The 22,017-nt window shown below is 35.3% G+C and overlaps 1 protein-coding gene across 1 annotated transcript; it reads left to right on the forward strand.

Annotated features, from left to right (window-relative positions):
• The first annotated feature begins 1,859 nt into the window (after positions 1-1,859).
• LOC107771849 (putative galacturonosyltransferase-like 1) lies at positions 1,860-3,270 on the forward strand. The gene has a single exon (XM_016591304.2). The coding sequence runs from the start codon at positions 1,895-1,897 to the stop codon at positions 2,975-2,977; it is 1,083 nt and encodes a 360-aa protein (XP_016446790.1). The 5' UTR covers positions 1,860-1,894; the 3' UTR covers positions 2,978-3,270.
• Positions 3,271-22,017: the final 18,747 nt, after the last annotated feature.

Genomic DNA, 22,017 nt, shown 5'->3' on the forward strand with positions numbered 1-22,017 from the left:
ATCTATAGAATTATAGTTTCGAATCGTGATAGTAGACACTAATATTTGTATTATGATAGATTTTTTATATTACCTTTTTAGAGTATTATGGCCGTTTTTTGGAACTTGCGTGAACGTGGGATATCTTGCAGTGCAAAGGCAAAATTTCAGCTAATGGTATTCAAAAAGGAAACAAAAATTTTAAAATTAAAAGAGATTACGACCAATGTGAATTGAACTAGAGACCTAACAAATGTTTTGAACCTCCTTGACTGTCAATCTATACTTTTTGGGCTATATCAAGAAGATTTAAAATTTAATATTTAGAGGTATAAACTGAACTTTGCCTTATATGTATAGTGTAATTTTTCCGTGAAGGAATCTTGAGTGAACCCTTTATGCCCCTAAATATGTCCTTAATGCCTAGTGTACCGAATTGCATTTCTAATAACTTTTCTTTACGTACGAATAACAATGTCCATAATGTGTGATAGCTTGATTGAGAATATTTAATGAAGAGATGAAACATAATCCTACTAATGAGGAATGGCATCTAATCAAGATAGCTTCATGTTAAAATCTCATTAAATTCATTCTAACTTTTGGTCCCCATTAACCCTACGCCTAAGCATGTCCCTATATATGACCTTAGATATCAAAATCAACCTTTAATTTGATATATTCGTCTTAATTCCTACTAGCTACTAGCTACTAGCTAGTTGCTACTACTATTTCATTTATTTGCAATTGCTATTCTTCTTTGATCTTATCCTCTGAATGATTTGATTTGAAGCTCTTATAGCACGAAGAACGTAAAAATACTATATATATCCCAATAATTAACAATTTAAAATATTTAAAAAGTATTTCCAACAAAATGTGTTTAGAAAAACAAATAAATTTAACTCTCCAAATAGTAATTGTCTCCCTACAAATCATGTAGTCTTGTTTTAGTATGAACTCAACCAACTCCCCCTTGACTTAACCCCAACTTTCCCTTCTGAGAAACCACGCGCCACCCATCCAGCTTTACCCCACCATGATCCAAGGGCGTGTGTATCATATGCTAAGCCATATGCTGCTTTGGTTAGCCCTATTTGTATAATAATAAAATAAAAAATATCATACTAATTACATATACATATATATTGTCGATTTGAATAGTATGTGTAATATTATATTAGAAAATTACTTGGTTTATTCTCGACCAACTTTAGTCGGTAATGTAAAATTTATTTTATTTTAAATACATAAACTTTTTCATATTGAAGTTGAAGTTATATGCATATATAATTATAGTATTAGTGTGATTTAGCCGATTAAATCAAGTTACCTTATTAGTATTAAAATATTGTTTGTTCTTGTAGGTCAACTTAACTAAAAACAATATGCATTGTTAGTTAGTGTATATAATTTGAACTTTTCACATTGGATTAAAGTTATAAGCATTGATAGTATAAGAACATTTACCCTTTTAATGTCGATTTAACCGATTATATTAGGCTAATGCTTTCATATTACCATAATAAACTTGTTATTAAAAGTTACCATTATTATTGTTCAATTAACTTTATAGTATAAAAGATTTATTGCACATGTAAACAACATATTATAAGTTAATTTACCGTGATAGTGCAAACAACTTATTATAGCATTCAACGTAAGTTAAACTCTTTTGCATTTACAATTTTACATCTGTCTTTGTCTCAAACCCTCCCTTTTCTCTTTAGTACATTTCTTTGTCACTTACCAAAACCGTGTCCATACCTTCAAATTCAAACTATCTCCATCCCCTCCACCCTCCTCCCCCCCTTACCCTCCCTCCCCCACCAAACACCAAATCTGAGGGACTAAAACCCAATCAAATAAATCCACTCCCTCTTCTCATTTCCAAATCTAAACATCACTCCCCCACATGAAGTCAGAACGCCAACTCTTACCTCTTTTTTTCCTTTCTTTGTTCATCATTTCTTCCACAACCACTACCACCGCCACCGCCACCGCCGCCGTCAGAATCCGCAATGCCGTCGTTACAAAAATCCCACAACAGTTCAGAGAAGCCCCTGAATTCTATAACTCCCCTGAATGTCCTTCCATTGAAAATACCCACAACCTAATATGTTCTGATAAAGCTGTTCATGTAGCTATGACACTTGATTCTGCCTATATACGTGGCTCAATGGCAGCTATACTTTCCATTCTTCAACACTCATCTTGCCCACAAAACACAATCTTTCACTTCGTCACTTCCGCTTCCGCAAACGCGTCACTCCTACGCGCCACCATCCTCGCGTCTTTCCCTTACCTTAAATTCCAAGTCTATCAATTTGACGACTCCTATGTTGCCGGACTTATTTCAACCTCAATACGTTCAGCTCTTGATTGTCCTTTAAACTACGCAAGAAGTTACTTAGCCAATATTTTACCAACTTGTGTTAAGAAAGTTGTGTACTTGGATTCCGATTTGGTCTTAGTTGATGACATTGCAAAATTAGCCGCAACTCCATTAGGCGAAAACAAAATCCTCGCCGCCCCAGAATATTGTAACGCAAATTTCACTTCATATTTTACACCAACTTTTTGGTCAAACCCATCACTTTCTTTAACATTTGCGGATCGAAAAGCTTGTTATTTTAACACGGGAGTAATGGTAATTGATCTCGATCGATGGAGAAAAGGAGATTACACGAATAAAATTGAAGAATGGATGGAATTACAAAAAAGAATGAGAATTTATGAGTTGGGTTCATTGCCGCCGTTTTTACTTGTATTCGCCGGAAATATAGCTCCGGTGGATCACCGGTGGAATCAACATGGGTTAGGTGGAGATAATTTTCGTGGGCTTTGTAGAGATTTACATCCTGGTCCAGTAAGTTTATTGCATTGGAGTGGAAAAGGGAAACCATGGGCTAGACTTGATGCTAATCGGCCTTGTCCTTTAGATGCTCTTTGGGCTCCTTATGATCTGTTAAAACCTCCATTTTCATTTGATTCTTGAAAATGGGTTTCAAAAGATTTTGAGTTCAGAAAAGTTTAAATGGAATAAAAATGGCTGCAAGTGTATAGAGTTTGGGGAAGATGATGAAGAGCTCTGTTCTTGTTTGGAGAAAAACAGAGGATGATGGTTTTTAAGATCCAAAAATTCAAATATAATAGGGAGGATTTAAATTCATTTTTCTCCTACTAATAAATTTACTATTTCTTGTTTTATTTTTACATTTTACTGGAGAATTTTTCCTGAATGATGTATGTATATTTTCAGCTCAATATTGTACAGGAGAAGAGTTAAAAGTTTTGGTTCCTTATTCTATACTGCTTTTTTTAAGTTCAAATTACGAATATTATGAAGTTCCTGTTTATTACTTTCGATGACTTCTCAATTTTTTTTTGATTTTTGGTTTTTCACTCCGACGTCCACTACTCACATTGGGATTCGATTAAATTCATATTCATGCGGAAAAGTTCCACACTGAGGTTAAAACACTATCTAAGAAATGCAACTCTATATCCAGGACTCCATATGCGGATCCATGATCTTAAGAGGGTAGGTGCACGACTCCATATGCGGATCCATGATCTTAAGAGGGTAGGTGCACGGTTGTAAAGAGGTGCATCTAGAATTTATAATTGACGGATTTAACTTTAGTTTCTTATTATGAATCCACTACATTTTTGCAATTATAAGCTCAAAACTATATTTTTGTTGAAATTTTAGTAATTTTCGTATATATTTGTACTCTATACTGAAAACAAGACTGTTCGGAGTGAGATTTGACCCTGTCAATTTCACTTATAAAGGTGCACCCAATAATAATTATACCATAAGAATCTTTGCGCATGGGTACATATACATATATTTAATTAATTTTGAAGAAATATAACATTATTATACATGATTTGGAAAAAAAAAGTATGAATTTACGTAAACACATTTCTCTCAAGCGTATCTAAAGACTCGAATTCGAAATCTCAGTATAAATAAGTACTTCTTACTCCTTATTACATCCCTGATCTGACTTCCCAAATACCAAAGAGAAGAGAAATGAAAAGGTATATTTCAAGTTTTGAGGGTTATTAATTGCAGACTTTGCTTTCCCCCAATTCTGTTCACATTTTGAAAAGGATTACTTAGGTACTAAGGTGTCTTAATCATAGTTGATGGCCTTTTTTTGTATGTTAATGTATACTTAGCGTAATAAATTCGATGGATGGGTATTTGAGAACCTAAATAAAGTGCAATTCATGATTCTTTCTTCCAAAAGTATTTGAATGAGGATTTTAATCCGAGGTTCACATACATATAATCTAATTTAATTTACAACATCTATCTGCGTTAGAAAATTAATTACATTTGATGCAATTTGACCGATCACAGTAAATTAATCAATCTCTTTCCTATGTTATTAATGTACAGTTATGTTAAGACGTACATATAATCACTTTTTAAGTACATCGATCTAATTATATACGTAGAATTACTTATATACAATGGTTTATAAATATAAAATCACACTATTCTTATAACTTAGTAGCTGATTATAGCAGTTTTTTCTCTATTTATCAAGTTATAATATCACATTTGATACGAAGAGTTACGTGTCATTGTAAGTTTATTTTGCCTGATAATGTAAAAATATTATATAGTGAACATAACTTATATAAGTACTATTAATATTTATACCATCACTAAATAAAACTTATACTCAAATTCCCTTTTATTAATTTGAGTTAGAATTTATGACAACAAGGAGTTGGGGTACTGCCAAAAATCATACCAAATTCAAATTAGAGAATTTAGGACATGTTTGGCCATAGATTTTGACAAAATAAACTTGGATTTTATTTGCCTATATTTTGGCAAAATCCCAAGTTCCAAATCCCAAAACGAGCTCATTGCTGGTTTTTGGCCAAAATATTTACAAACACAAATAATATATATTTTTTTTCAAAATAAATTTGAGAAGTATGTTTTGAAAACGTATGTTCAAACATTTTCATCTTCAAACCAAATTTCACCCAAATTAAATTTTTCAAAACAAATTTAAAAATCTATGGTCAAACGCTAGCTTAGCCTTGAATATTTTTCTAGGCATTCGGTAGTGAATAAACAAAGGAGGAGGAGAGCATTTATAGGTGGCATGTGTTTTGATTTCAGAAACTTTCTTCTTCTTAGTTTTAAGTACCAAAATCTCTTTTAAGTATTTATTCCATAGACCAAAGCATATAATTATACTATAGTCTATAGATTATAGCCGACTGCCAGCGATATTTGAGTGTCAGCTTGACTTTTTCCTTCTAATTCTTTATACCATTTGTCTTCCAGTCGACTTTGAATATCACAGCCTAATTACAATATGTTTTTCTATGTTTTATAGATTCCTATCACAAAGTTTTCCTTTCATTGGGCGACATGTTCTTTAACCTGTACTCCCTCCCTCCGTTCCAATTCATGTGAACTTGTTTGACTAAGCACGAAGTTTAAGAAAAAATGAAGACTTTTGGAATTTGTGGTTCTAAACAAATCAAAAAAGGGCCCAGAGTATTTGTGTGGTTATAAAAGATTCACATTAAGGTTAGAATTATAAGTTTAAGTTAAATTATTTCCAAATTTAGAAAGAAGTCATTCTTTTTGGAACGGACCATAAAGAAATGAGTTCACATAAACTCGGAGGGAGTACTTCTTATTACCTCTAGAAGAAGATTAATAAAATAAGATTTTCTAAGAGGAAAAAAAAAGATATGGTTTTATTTTTCTTTTTTCTCCCAGTGTAAACAAGCAAAATCTCCTTTTGGTTTGATATTCTGTCTACTCCTAAGTTTCAAGGTTTTTCTATTCTCTTATAACACCATTAAAGTGACCTTTTTCACATAGCTAGTTTCTATTTATTTCCCTATATGAGTCAGCTTTTTTTTTTTTTTTTTTTTTTTTTTTTTTTCACGTGGTGTTTTGTATCCGCATTGGAGCCCGACTATATTTGAATTCGCGTCGCGTACGGTCCCATTCGGGAGGAAGCACTCCCTACTAAAAAAAAATCCATACCTTGGGCTTGAACCCGAGACCTCTGATTAAGGGAAGAGTCCGCGTTTCAATATATAGGAAGGAAAAAATAGACTCGGCCAAAAACTTATTGCCTTTAAATTGGTTAAACAGGAACAGAACATCTTCACCAGTCTTAATTAACTTCCCTAAAGGGTATTCTTCACTTGAGGAACAATCTTTACTAATCAAAGTAAAGATTTACTATAGCAAGAGCCTAAGTGATTGTCTGTCCGAAGTCTATTTATAGTTGAAATTTTTAAATAACATATAACAACAACAATTTCAGTTTAATCCCACAAGTGAAATCTGTGGTAGAATGTGTACGCAAACTTTACTTTTACCTTGTAAAGATAGAAAAACTGTTTCCGAGGTACCTACACCTCAAATTTTTACCTATTATCTGCACAAAATTTTAAAATAACATACATCTACACAAATTTGTACCTATTTTCGTTAAGGGACATATAGCATCGTTAGTACTTTCATTCAAACCGACCGACTCAAAATCTTAAGCCGTCTATCAGGTAACCCATATAACAACAATGATAACGATAGTTCTAAATAAATTGGGATGAATTATTTTCCCTGACCATGTTCCCTATTTAAAAATTAACCCATAGCACAAAAAATTTACTATTGGAACTTTATAGTAGTATATAACATGGAAAAGAAAAGATATCTGTCGGTGAGGTTGATATTTTACGAATTAGAATGAAGGACCAAAGGAAGTTGCAATTGCAGAAAGTCTATGGATATATACGTGATTCCATGGAATTGTGTAAAATTATTAAAGCATGATTTAATTTGCAGACGTGAGACCAAGACTTTTAAGACCTTCATTCATACGTAGGGGTACGGCCTATTACCTATATGACAATGAGAGTGACATGTAGTACGTACTAGTCAATCTCTCAATTATTAGTTTAAGAAAAAGTCGTCTTATTGCGTAGAATATTAACTAAAAGCAAAACAAACTGAGTGCTATGCTATGATATATATGTAGGTCTAAGACGAGAGGGTAATATAATTTTGAACTATGTCGTGCTTCGTACCACTTTAAGTACTGTGCTTTATTTGGCATTATGCTTATACCCGCTTTAACTCATCCTATCCTTTCACGCGTTCCTCCACATTATCCTACTTTTTTTCCTTTATGCATTCGTATTAAAAAGTTACTGTTACGACTAATTCAAATTTGTGCTGACATAAAGCTTATTAAAGAATTGTCATCAGGCTGATCCGAGAATGTGTTTGCACCATAAGAAAGAGCAAATAAAGAAGAATTCCCCTCTCGATGATGACTTGGAGATGACTCGAATGGAAAGACTGCTTAGTCCCCTCACCCTCCTTCTAAAGATAGATAAAAAAGAATGGAATGACCGTCCCTCCGGTCTCACGCATGGTCCATGGAAAAGTGGCACCCGAAGGAGTAATGATATGAACTGCTTATTCTAATACAAGCATTAATAACTATTTTCACGGCTTGAATTCGTGATTTACATGTCATAAGGAGACTATTAAAGTAGGAAAAAAAACTTGTATGGTTTTGAGAAGTTTCACTGATCCCTTGTTCTACTAATTTTTAGTAATATTTTAACAGAAAAGGTCCAAATATACCCTTGTACTATACGAAATTGATCACATTTGCCCTCCGTTACTTTAGCCCATATATGCCTTTACCGTCGCATAGTTGGTCCATATATGCACTTTTTGAAACGGAATCCACCCAAATTAATTAGATCTTTCGTTAAGTGTACTAAAATATATTACAAATACTCTTTCCTTTTTATTAGTACTTTTTTTTTCTTTACCTTTCTCTTTTTCTTTCTTCCTTTTTTTTTTCCTTTTTTTCCCCATATCCGAGTTCCTCCATTGCTGATACCTTTTCCATTTTCATCACCAATTCAACTTGACAAAACTCATAAATTCTTGCTAATTTTACTATCACAAACCCCACAAGTTCTTTTGACCCGAAGGAGATGAATATTCTCCGAGAAATTTTTTCGGTGGTGTTAATTGGGTGAAGGTAGGATATAGTTATTCAAATTTTGAAGGTTTTGTTCCCTTCAGATCTGAAGCTCTACGGTAGGGTGTTTGTCGGTCGGTACAGTACAATATTTAAATATTTCGGTTCAGTATTTTCGGTATTCGGTTTCTTAAAATGCTATACCAATATCGTACCTAATTAAATTCAGTACGGTTCTGTTTTTCTCCTTTCAGTTCTGGTTTATTCGGTTCGATAGCTTCGATTTATTCGGTTTGAATACTAACTTGTGCGTAGAGTCATAGAATGTAATATTCTTAATTAAAATACTTAAAAGTGCAAAACTAAAAACGTTTGTTGACAAAAGTTTTATCCAAAACCAGTAAATATCAATCGAGAGAGAAAAAAATGTACATAAAGAAATAAATCTGATCATTAGAAATGTCTTGTTACTTGCTTAGAGTTACTTGATGAACTTAGAGAATAAAAGAAAGCAAAATTTTAGATTTTTTATATTTATGTTATAATTAATAATATGTGATTGTGCAATATAATATATATTTCGGTATGGTATCGGTATTTCGATATTTTAATTTAAAATACCAAATACTATACCTAATATCATTTTTTTAAAACTAAACCAAATACCATACTGAATACCAAAATATCGAATACCAAATACCAAAATTTTTGATTTCGTTACGGTAATTCGGTATTTACCAAATTATGCACAGCCCTACTCCACGGTGAACAACACCTTCAAAATCTGAATAACCATATCCTACCTTCACCAAATTAACACTACTGAAAAAATTTCTCCGACAATTTTCATTTCCTTCTTTTCAGAAGAACCAGAACCTTCTCGCTTGGATGGTTTTGATGGTGTAGGCTTGATTTTTAGGAATAAAATCACGTGAAATCAGTGACGGAAATGGAGAAGGCATCGACGATGGAGAAAATTGGATATGAGAGAAAGAAAAAGGAAAAAAAAGAGAAGAAAAGAAAAAAGAAGAAAGAAAAGAGAAAGGTAAAGAAAAAAAGTAATAATAAAAAGGAGATAATGTTTGTAATACACATTAATACAATTAAAGAAAGAGCTAATTAATTTGGGTGAATTCCACTTCGAAAAAGGATTTTTTCATTCCTGTACACTATTTGAAATTTTATTACCCTTAATGTTCATGTTTAACTAATTACCTAGCATAAACAAGTTTTGTTTACAAATTATATGCATTCCACCTTAAAAGGCTCTCAATCCATTATTAGGGCCTTCAATCAAGGGATTTAATTACACCATTTTCCTTTTTTCTCTCCTCTCTACCCTCTTCTCTCCCCTTTTCTCTCCCCAAGTGCTACCTGCATGACTTTGTTTGATCCAAGAAAAAAATCCCATTTCTTAAATTTTAACCAGTATACCTACTTATCCAAGTCTCCTTATTTCTACGACCAATAAAAGAAGATGATAAAAGATGAACCGTAGATATTCCATGATGTCCAGTATGGTGGTATGAACAAAATCAGAGAACCAATTCATGCTGGGGAGAATGACAGAAATAAGAAATTATGTTGTCATTATTGATTTTTTGACCCTGGTAACAAAAGTTTGAAGAAGAAGTCCCACCAGAATTTTACAGTTAGCTCATTAATTTTTTTTTTTAAAATCATCATAATTTAATTTTTCAGCATTGTAGGTAAAAATTCTGGTAATCGTCATAATTTTTTATGCTTCAAATTTCTAACAGGTACTTCAAAATATCAAATCTGAAATAGAAAGAAATAATGCTTAATACACTCTCCGTACTGCTAATTAATATGAAAGATCAACAAAAATCCCCCTCGAGACTTCCCAACTCAATACTAATTTCCAATCAATAACCCTCCCAAAATGATTTGTATGAAAAAATAAATCGTTTAATGATAATACATTCACTGTTTGTACACAATGTACTCTCTACACAAATGTTATACTGCTTGTGTTTACAACTTATCTGCAATATTCATACATTATTTCTACCCAGTTATATACAACTACAATGTTATACCACTTAAATACATATTTTATACAATATGTCTTATGTATACTTTGTATCTGATTTATATATAGTAAAAACAAATTTTATACAATTAATTATATATTATACAATTTATCTACAACTTTCACACCCAGTTAAATAGAACTATAATAACATATAACTTAAATACAAATTTTATACAATATGTCTTTTGTATATTTTGTATCTTATTTATATGTCACAACCCAAAATCCACTAAGGATCGTGATGGCGCCGAACACCACTGTCAGGCAAGCCAACCAAAATACTTAATTAAATTCTCGTTTTAATAATTTTGAAAACTATGATTTTCCTTCAATTTTACCAGTAAAAGATAATCGTTTCAAATCGAATATGAATGTTAAGCAATTAATACAAGATACACCATAATCATCCCAGAACCCGGTGTCACAAGTGCATGAGCATTTACTAGGGAATGACATAAAATACAGTAACTGTCCGGAATACAAGTGGACTGAAATGAAAATACAGTACAATACGCTGAAGGAGACTCTGCTGGCTGCGGGTCGTCTCGATAATTGCAGCTCACCTAAGTCTCCATATCAACCATGCCGCTAAGCCACTAAGCCACTAGCCACATATGAACCCGTGCAACAAAAATGCACAACAAGTATAGTATGAGTACGAAAACAACGTGTACATAATGAGTATCCCGTCTAATCTCGAAGAAGTAGAGACGAGAGGTCGACTTCGACACTTGCTAGTAGTCTAATAGTAATGTTATTAATGCGATGAATCACGGATTTATTAAGAACAACAGTAAATTCAAATAAGTCACGAAACATGTAAGAGTTCCTTTTTATTAAAAGTCTCCGGATACATAATCCATTAATTAACAATTATCTCAAGTCGGGAAGAGCAAATATCAATATCAATAACTCTCAAGGCAAGCAATACAAGCATGCGCAAATCATGCCGAGGTCGTACGACCCGATCTAACATAAATGTAAAATGTGCACTGCAGAGGGTCGAACGACGCGAACCATAGATGCATCTATTACCCCGCTCGCGAATCATACATGCGACACGGTCAAATTTAAATAAACAATTATCCTGCTCGCGAATCATACATGCGACGCAGGTACACATAGAAATACATGCTCAAACAACCAATTAAGAATTTATCGGGGAACATTTATCCAAATAAAAGTCAATTCTTTTTTTAATGATTTAAGAAAATGAAGTTTTATTCTTTTAGAAATTCATTTACCAATTCGATAGGATTTAAGCAATTCAACTGCCAACAAGATTTCAGATATTCCAAGTGTAGTATGCTTTTGGGTCCTAGACTACCCAGACTTACACATATTAGTAACTACGCACGGACTCTCGTCACCTCGTGCATACGTATCCCCTACAAATAGGAGCACATAACCAATTGTTTCACATATGGGGACAATTCCCTCTTACAAGGTTAGAAAGGAGACTCACCTCACTCCAAAATTTCAATAACCGGCTTCCAAGCCCTTCCAACGACTCCAGTTGATGCACAAAGCCCCAAAACTATTCAAACAACGGGCAGATCAATAAAAATTTACTCTAATACTTGTAACAATTCAAATTATATAAGTTCCCAACTCCGCTCGAAAAGTTGACCAAAATGCCCTTGGGCCCACGTGCCCGGATTCCGAAATTTCTCGAAGATAAATTCTACCCATAGCTTTACTAACTCAAATATACAATTTGCTCAAATTTTCATGCTCAAATTCAAGGTAAAATTCCAAATTCTAGGTCTTCCCCAAAAACCCCAAATTTATACTAATTTTCCATGTTTAAATCCATGTAAGATCACATATTTAACTCAAAAATAGGAAGAAATCATTTACCTAGTGTTGCTTGGTGAAAATCCCTACTTGAGCTCTCCAAAATCGTCCATATGTTATAATTCCCATAACTGCTTGTGAAAATATCCAAATGACAAACAGTTTGAAGATTTTGAAACTAGACTCAAAGATCTTTCATTTGATAGGTTGTACACCATATAACTCTTTATATATTCCAAGATATGAGCTTCTAAATTCGGCTCCATGCATCAGAAAATTCTATCGAAACTGCTCCACCAGCCATCTTCAATCGATCATAACTTTTGATAAAATGCCCAAATCATGAATGGTTTAACTTTCGGGAAACGAGAATGCAAGGGCAACAACTTTTATGTTTTGTAAATTTTTAGATTCCTTATAGATTTCGAGATATAAGCTTCTAAAATAACCTTCTCGATTGCACCATTGTTGACCAAAACAGCAGCTGCAGCAGAAAAAGAAGCAGATTTTTAGCAGCTTCAAATTTCCGAAATCGATCCGTTAGCCTTCCGAAATCCACCCGAGACCCTCGAGACTTCAACCAATTATACCAACATGTCCCAAAACATGATACGAACTCGCTCGAGGCCTCAAATCACTTCAAACAAAGTAGAAATCATGAATCGTACTCCAATCCAAACTTTATGAACTTTGAAATTTCAAACTTCTACATTCGATGCCGAAACCCGTCAAATCACGTCCTATTGACCCCAAATTTTGCATATAAGTCATATTCGACATTACGGACCTGCACCATCTTTCGAAATTGGAATCCAACCCCGATATCAAAAAGTCAAACTATCGATCAAACTTCTCAAAAACCTTCAAATTTCTATCTTTAGCCAAATAACTTCAAAATGACCTACGAACCTCCGAATTCACTTTCGATCGCGCTCCCAACTCCAGAATCACCATACGGAGCTATTCGCAGACTCGGAATCCCAAACGGACATTGATAACCCTAAAATGCACTTCAACCCAAACTTATGAAATTTCTTCATAATGCTAACTTCCACAATAGGCGCCAAAACGTTCCCTGGTCTTCCAAAACCCGATCCGGGCATACGCCCAAGTCCGAAATCATCGTACGAACCAGCTAGAACCTTGCAGAACTAAGGAAATCATCGTACGCCTAAGTGCATAATACCATCCTTGGGGAGACATATAGTGCCATAGGCTACAAAACTCATGCACAACTAATGTGCGATATATGTTCTGAAGCTAAAGAGCCATCCTGCTCATATATCACCATCGCTACGCGGAACCTCAATACATAAGAAAATTATCAAGCCGTTCACAACTCACACAACACAATATAGCATTACATGAAATAACCGACGACGAAATAACACCCCATGTCTGAATACTCCTCCATAAGGAGCGCTATGCTGAAATGAACACATTCGGCCTGATATAAGGCCCATATTCACATTTAAATTCATCCACCGACCTCAAGCTGATTCTGATCGCACTTAACTAGGCTAATAACCTTTCAAAGGTCCATAATAACTCCCTTTTTTCTCATAACACATAAGAACAACCATCATAACCGGGGTAATCCTCCACAGTCCACAATCCAATAAACCGAGTGCCCTCCAAGCATCAATTCTCAATGTAACGACATCACCACAATCTTCATACTTGGTCTAACTCTTCAATCAATCAAGTGACTATACGCCACACTTATACAACCTTCCCGAGGGGCACACTCCCACAACCTTCTGTAACAGATAACATGTCTGTACATCCAAACCACCGGCTGCACTAACGCTGAAAAGCGATCAAGAATCCTTAGCCAGGAGGCAAAGCCCTTTTCACAAAACACTAATGTCAGGTGACGCTGAAAACAATATCAACTTACTTTAAAAATCGAAACTTCTTTCCTGCTCATCCGAGCTCGTGACATCCTCGTCATCACCGAACTGCAACATTGATCCTCACTTCAAATTCCATACCACTAATAGATTAATACTTTATCATGTAAAAACTTTTTACTTAACTCACTTCAGGAGAACCATAACAACACTCAGGTGAATTCTCATAACCGTAGAATATGCAAATCTCCAAGTAGTGGCCTAAGCCACTATGGCCATTCCGGGATCCGCCTGCACATAACAGGCCATAACAGTAGAATACCTCTGAGTAACATCAATTACGGCGGCCAACAAGCCTCGTACGTACCATCACAAATCATTCACATAACTTGATTACGCGAAGGAATTGATCACTACCACCAATATGCCAATTCAACTATCACTAGCCAATCTATCTTCTCCCAATTTATCCTTGATTGCCTTAGAAATAACAATAACTCCATTCAACACATAACACACTCCATCCGCACTCATCCTGAGTGACCTTGAATCACGAGACCATGCTGTCTCAAATCCCACGAACCATTTCATACCTCCCAAATGCTACGATGCAAGTAAAACATCATAGAACATTCTGGGCCTCTTCTCATAAGCTGCTACACAAGCTTGATTCTTAACAGTACCTATAGGCTAGAAATCATTAGGCACCACTCTTTACCCTTTGAATCCACTAGGACCGTTGTTGAGAGCCACCCGCTCTGATTTGGCCCCGAATATAATCAACTCCATGAATATTCTAGCACATTAATACCCTCTCAGCGAAGCACTCGACAGAATCACTTCCCTTGAAACCCGCATCTATACAAGGCATAATTCCTGAATCCTTCCCCAAGTCTGAACATAAGACAATAAGGTCAACCATAGCACACATTTAACAATTACTTTGCTCGAATTACCGCTTATGTTCCTTTCCCGTAGCTGAAATAACCCATCAATATGCTAATTGTAAGCACGTGATTTTTGACCCTCCCCGAGAATTTTCACATTTTTAGCATGAATATGTGAAATTGGGTCCAGTATAGCTATTTTAACTATTTTTACTTTATTTCGTTGCAAAAAGAAAAAAATTCAAAAAATATATATATAAATTTTAGTTTATGTATCTCTCATAAACTTGAAAAATACAAAAAATTGCACTTTATTTTTGTACTTTATATAATTTCGAAAATTACAAAAAAAAATAAATAAATAAAATATAGTTCTATTAAGGTTTTATAGTCATTTTAACTTTGAAAAATACAAAAATATTACCTCATATTTTATCTTAATATTTAAAACGAAAATTACAAAAAATAGTTTCATTAATATTTTGTAGCTATTTTAAATCTTGAAAAAATATTTAAAATAAAGATATAGTTTTGTTTAAATACTAGTCTTATTTTCGGTAGTTATTTTGCTTACATAGGACTAGTTAAGCAACGTGTTCCTATTTCTCGGGTCCGGGCAAAAGAATAATATTCGGGTTTAAACTACCCGGTTTTAGGCCTAATTTTCGGACCTAGCCCATAATAAACCGTGTCCAGGACACGTGGGGAACCCCACCACGCGTGGGGAACATATGCCTTGAACCCCACCACGCGTGGGGCTCATTTTTATGGGCATTGTGTTACAAAACACGGGAAAAAGCCAACAGAAAGGGGGGAGACTTTCGAAATTTTGGGGGAGGGAACTATTCATCTTCTTCTTCAAAAAAGAAGAAGAAGAAAAACCCTAAGGGACGCCCATTTTTTTACCTACTATTGAGGCGTCGTCTTCCTCATTGGAAAACCAGACAAACCTACGAAGCCCAAACGCCACCCCGTCACTACCCAAACACCACGTCCAAACAACCAGCTCCCCGACTCCCTCGTCGTCACTGTCCGACCAACGACCCAAACCAACCAGTCCAAAAAACCCACCACCAAAACCACCCCAAACAAAACTCCACCTCCATCAACAAACCTTCAGCTCCCATCACCACCATCACCCTCGTTCCCGCCGTGAAACCACCATAAACAAACCCTACTCACTCCGTCAACAACCTCACGTCCGAAACCACCCAAAACCACTGCCTAAAACCAGCACCACGACCAACAGCCCCCCTCTTGTCGTCAAACAACCAGCTGCCTCACGACCATCGACTGTCCAAAACCAACGCCATAACCATCGTCACCACCACCGGCTCCCTCCGTCGACCCTACTGTCAATCACTATCCCAAAACCACCAACAAAACCACCAGCGACACAGTCCAAACACCACCCTCCCTCACGTCGGACCCCAGCTCTTCGACCTCACGTCCAGTGGCCATCCGAATTACTAGCCACGACGACTTCTTCTCCTTTGTCGTAGCAAAGAAAAACAGTCCGACGACCCTCCAGTTAATCCGACCATCGCTTCTTTCCATTCAGCCCCCTCATGTCCAAATGACCACCTGGAAAAACCAGTCCCAGCCGTGACTCATTTTGGTCCGTTCGTGTTCGAGTTTCCGGCGCGAGCTATTCAGTCCGAGCTCTGACGACCTTTTCTATGGTTTCCCGTTCGAGGTTATCCGTCGAGGTCGGTGTTGAGGGTTGGTCCATGGCTCTGTCCGTCTCTGTTTGTTCAGGTTAGTAAACTTCAAGCATTAGACAAGGAAATGTTACGGAATGTTCAAAAAATGCAATATAGAAATTGGTATGGTAATTTTCTGCCCATGTTTCACCGTATGCATTTTATTCATTTTTGCGTTGTGTTATTCTTGTTTTTTGATGTCATTTAATTAAGTTGGGCTAGTTGTTCTTGACACAAGTTTGACGTTAATTTGTTCGTGGTCCTTTGCTTAGTTCGTTCGGACAAAATTAGCATTAGTACTTGTTGTTACCACTTCCGAAACACCCATTCACTAGACTCATTTTATTAAATTTTGACAAGCTATGAGATTTTAGTTGTAAAGAAGCCGTAAGATTTAGTATTGTTAAAGGCGCAGAAATGGCATTTTTAAAAAAAATAAAAAAATAAATAAAATAATAAATAAATAATAATAATAAAATAAATAAAAAAACGGGACAAGCTTCGCCAAAAAATAAAAAATGTATAGATTGTGGAGCCCTCGCAAAATATATGTATTAAATACTTAGATTCCGGGACGGGCCGTTTAGTAAATTTCACGGCCCTACCCAAAAATAATAATGCGCTAGTTGCTTCAGGCGCGCCTTTAATAATTTGATTTTCCTAAACTCGGGTGCACATTTATGTGACCCAAATCTAAATCTCAACGGAATCGAAATGTGTCTCTAATCACGGGTATATTGATTATGGCGTGGCCCGAGATGCATTTCCATGACGTTGTAAATTCCTTTTAATAATAAATGAGACGAGCCTCGACAAACAAAAAATGTAGAAGCTGCGGGGCCCTCTAAATGGATATATATAATAAAAATACTTAGAATCCGGGACATGCCGTTTAGCAAATTTTACGGCCTTTCCCAAAATAACAATGCGTTAGTTGCTTTAGGCGCGTCTTAATAATTTATTTTTCTTAATTCGGGTGCACATTGATGTGACCCAAATCTAAATCTCAACGGAGTCGAGATATGTCAATAACCACGGGTGCATCGATGTAACGTGGTTCGAGATATATTTTCACGACGTTGCAATTCTCGTAAAAAATAATAATAATAAAAGCGGTCAAGAGTTTAAAACTTGCATATAGGTTTAACATGTACAAAATCAGATAATCAAGCCAAATATAACAATTGAGCGACCGTGCTAGAACCACGGAACTCGGGAATGCCTAACACCTTCTCCCGGGTTAACAGAATTCCTTATCCGGATTTCTGGTACGCAGACTGTAATATAGAGTCATTCTTTTTCCTCGATTCGGGATTAAATTTGGTGACTTGGGACACCCTAAATCTCCCAAGTGGCGACTCTGAAATAAATAAGCAAATCCCGTTTCGATTGTCCTTTAATTGGAAAAAACTCCCCTACGCCCCGCGGGTGCGGAAAAAGGAGGTGTGACAGCTCTGGCGACTCCGCTGGGGATGATAACCCAGAACCACTGGTTCAGGGTTAAGAATTCGAGCTTGAAATAATTGTTATTATTTGGCTTTATTTATTATCTGGTTTTTTACGTGTTTGAGCCTAATGTGCTAAATGCTGCTTTTACTGCTTTGATATTATTTGGACTGTATATATAAACTGTGCCGAAATCCCTCTCTTCTCTCTCTTGAGGAGTGCACGCTGGTCGTGGCTTCTTTCTGTTAGTGTCATATGCCAAAATAGAACGAGAATTCGGAGGAGTTGCAAAACCGGATGGCCCTTTGGTTACCGGTACACAGCTCCCATCCTTGGCTCGAGTTGTCCGCTCGGGTAAGCCAGGTCTAGAACAAATACCCAGGTTATCAACTTAGAATAACTCAGCTTCATGCCGGATCCCTAGTAGGAACGCTTATTTGCATCACGTTGCATTTGACTTAGGGGACTCAACACAGGGGTTGGGTCCGTCTAGGACAAACAACCTGAAAATAATAGACCATCTTTTGGCATCCTACGTGCTACATGTTGTATTTATTCAAGGGTGAATGGGTCATTTGGCAGACCAATGGTATTTGCGGACAAATGACACTCCTTATCATGCTGATCACGTTAAATAAGAAAGTTGCACGATTGTTGATAAGCATGCTATTATATTAATTAAGCATATAGAGAACATTGTGGAATTCAAGAAGCCTTGGTATTCCATATGTCCCCCACACTTCATTACGGGGAAAAGCACATGGGGAACATTTGTGGAATCCAAGAAGTCTTGGAATTCCCTATGTCCCCCACGCTTCATATTTTGGGAAGAGCAAATAGGGAACATTTGTGAAATCCAAGATGTCTTGGAATGCCCTATGTCCCCCATGCCACATTTTGAAAATATAATAAATAAAAAAAATAAAATATATATGTATATATATAAAATAAAATAAAAACGTTGAAAATTCAAAAAAAAAAAAAAAGAGTTTGTATGTTTCATCATCATCCACAAGTTAGAAATAGTGGAAAAGAGGAAAAAATAACAGTGTATAAATGTGATTACTTATTGTTAGAAAAAAAAAAACAAATGTCCAAGTAGTGTCGAAACTCTGCCGAATTTTTGAGAAAATAAGAAAAAATATGTGTCTTATTAGTTAGTTTTATTAACAACAAAGGAAAAGTAGAAAAAAAATCATCATTGTTTTGTTTTGTTTTTTAAAAAAAATAGTTTGTCTTGCCATAAAAATAAAAGTAAAAAAAGGGGGTCTTGTTTTTGAAAAAATATGTTTATTTATTTGTTTATGAAAATGCTGAAATTATAATAGTCCAAAAATATTTTCCATTATTGACTTCTTTAGAAATTCTTTCTAATTGTTTTTTTTAAAAAAAAAAAAAAACAACATAATAATAATAAAAAAATCCGAAAATATTTTGATTCTTCTTTCAAAATTGAAAAGCAAATTCAAAATTCAAAAAAAAAACATTTTGAGAAGCATGTCTTTTATTAAAGGTAAAATTCCGAAAAATATTTTTTTCTCTCTAGAATAAAAAAAAAACAAAAATTCAAAAAATATCTTAGAAGTCTTTCTTTTAAAAGAAAATCAATCAAAAAAAAATACTTCCTTGCTTCTTTTAAAGTAGATCTTTCGCAAATTCAAAAAAAAAAGTTAGTTCATCTACTTATTCTTATTTGCCTACTTATTCTCATTTGCCCGAACTACGCGGGTTTGATTCTCACCGGATGTGAGATACGTAGGCAACCCTCATCGGGTCCAACCCCACCTTTTGCTAAAATAGCCAAAAATCAAAAATTTTAATCTTGTCATAATTAAGTCGGGTGATGTCCAACCCACCTTTTGCTAAAATAGCCAAAAAACAAATAAATAAAAAATATATGTCAAATTTTAATTTTGTCATAAAGAAGTCAGGTGACGCTGTTTTATCAAGACATAGCCGAATGTTCCCAAAAGGGACGCCGGAAGGCTGACTTTGCATAAATAGCCACCATTGGGTCATTTTGAGATATGGACCCACACAGGCTTAAAAATCTTCGTCCCCGAGGCGCTGAAGGGCCGTGTTTGCAACACCAGGATTTTATTATAATTTGAAAAAACAAAGAGTCGGCGGTCAGGTGAATACCGTTTGAATTTTGTCAGAATAAGCCGAGCCAGCTTCGGCCACGTCTTAAACCGTTCTTGCCGAAACAGCCATAGAGTATCTTTCAGTTGTCGAAAGATTGTTTTCGTAAAAGAATGGACAAGTTTTAAAGTGTCAAAATAATCCTCCCCTGCCTCAAAATTCATGTGAAAATTGGAAGGGGCCACATTTGCAAAAAATAACCATTTGGTTGCATTAGTCGAACAGAGAAAGGGAGCTGGAATTTTGTTTTTGAGTCTACCAATCTTTTGATTAGAACATGCGGGTTGTTTAATTTTCAAGTTTGTGGGTAATCTTTAAATCCTTTAAACCTAGTTTGTTTTAAATTTTTTAAAAAAAATGTGTGTTTAGTATTGTTTATCTTTTATTGGTCCGAACTACGCAAGGTCTGATTCATGCGGGGTCATGATACGTAGGAAATCTCCATAAGATTCGACCACAACAAAAAAAAAAAGAAATGGAAAAAAAGAAATGATGAAAAAGAAAAAAAAAGAAAAATGAAAAAAGACAGAAAAATGAAAAAAGGAGACAAGAAAAAATCGAAAAAAGAAAGAAAGAAAAAGAAATGAAAAAAGGAAAAAAAAGAAGAAAAAAAAACATCAAAAAGAGAAAAGAAAAAGATGTTGTTAATAATGAGGACCGACTGAGTCCATTCTAACCTGTTTGTTTCGCAAATAAAGTTAAGGTGGTTGGTTTGTGGTAGGCCGGACAATGACACTCAGAGTCCTTCACTTGCATCTCATGATACACACTCTGCGGGGATTGTGCCTGATAGCAGAAGCACTCAAATCCTATCGGGGAACTTATTGACGGAGGTTGATGATATTGAAGCTGGCAATGGTCATGACAATACTAATGCAAAGCTCAATGGCTAAGATGCCAAGTTTGATAAAGTGGGAGGACGTTCCGTTCCTTGGTTAACAAGAAAGAGAAGCTGGTGGTGGCTTATTTTGTTGTCATTTCTGTTGTCCGGGTTATTCTTAGAGTTGTAATCCGAATATTTTCTGGCGTCAAACCTTCTTATCTTCCCATTTTGTCATATCAGTTTGTTTAAGTTTTGTCGAGGTTGTGTTAGGATTTTATTTTGGTTGTTTTTGTTTTATTATTCAAACCATTTCGCCGGTAGTCTAATGCAAAGCCGGTCTTTTGTTAAGTTCCAGTCGTCTTTTTGTTTAGTCCTTTTATCATTTCGTTCAATGCCGATTCTAGGGACATGACATGCACCCAGTTTGGGCCTAATCTTAAAAGTTAATCATAAAACCCTGGGAAGGTGATCAAAACATTCAAAGGAAATAAGAACGGTTTGGGATTATTTGAAGCCCGAGTCATGTGGAACTGGGGCAAGTTAAACACAAAGAAAACCGTTAAAGAAAGATTCGCCTAAATTGGCATGAGGGTCGTTCATAATAATGAGAATGAGAGTGTCGCCCAACGGTGCTTTAGAAGTGACAAATGAACAAACAGATGTTGAATATAATTGTCAAGTCCAGCACCATCAGAAGAGACTACAAATTTTGATTGTGTTGTTTGCACTTGGCATGTTTTGAAGACCGGAATGACGAAGACATTTTGTTCTGCTACCCAAACACTTTATCCTTCGTTACCCCTTTTGAGCCTTATTTATTTTCTTTCGTACCCCTCGTTCGGAATTTGTAGCAACGAATAAAATACGCAAGCATGGCGGGTAAGAGAAAAGAAAGAAAAGAAAACAACAAAATGGGAAAAGAAGAATGAAAGAAAAAGAGAGAAAAAAAAAACGACAAAAGAAAATGAGAAAAGAAAAAGAGAAAAGAAAAATGATAACAAAAAGCAAAAAGGGAAAGTTAAATGAAAAAGAGGAATTGGGAACTACGTTTGACCTGATTCCTCAAAGAGGATACGTAGGCGCCTCACGGCTCGGTCATAGTTTTGAAAAATGAAAAAAAAATCAATTAAAATATCCCCAAGCAAGAAACTGGGGCAGATGTTGCGTTTGTTGTAAATAAATCTAGTTCCGAAGGTTGTAATTAATAACCCAAAATCGATGCATTTTTGAGCCTTTAATACCCTTTCTTTCTAACCCTATCCAAAACCCGCATTACGGTCCAAAGAAAGACCTTCCGATCAGTCTTCAAAAGATGCCAAGTCAGA

This window comes from Nicotiana tabacum, chromosome 16 (assembly GCF_000715075.1).
Source record: "Nicotiana tabacum cultivar K326 chromosome 16, ASM71507v2, whole genome shotgun sequence".
Lineage (NCBI taxonomy): Eukaryota > Viridiplantae > Streptophyta > Magnoliopsida > Solanales > Solanaceae > Nicotiana > Nicotiana tabacum.

Bases quoted from the DNA above. Each gene is read 5' to 3' on its own strand.
- LOC107771849 (XM_016591304.2), top strand. From the start codon at position 1,895: ATGAAGTCAGAACGCCAACTCTTACCTCTTTTTTTCCTTTCTTTGTTC.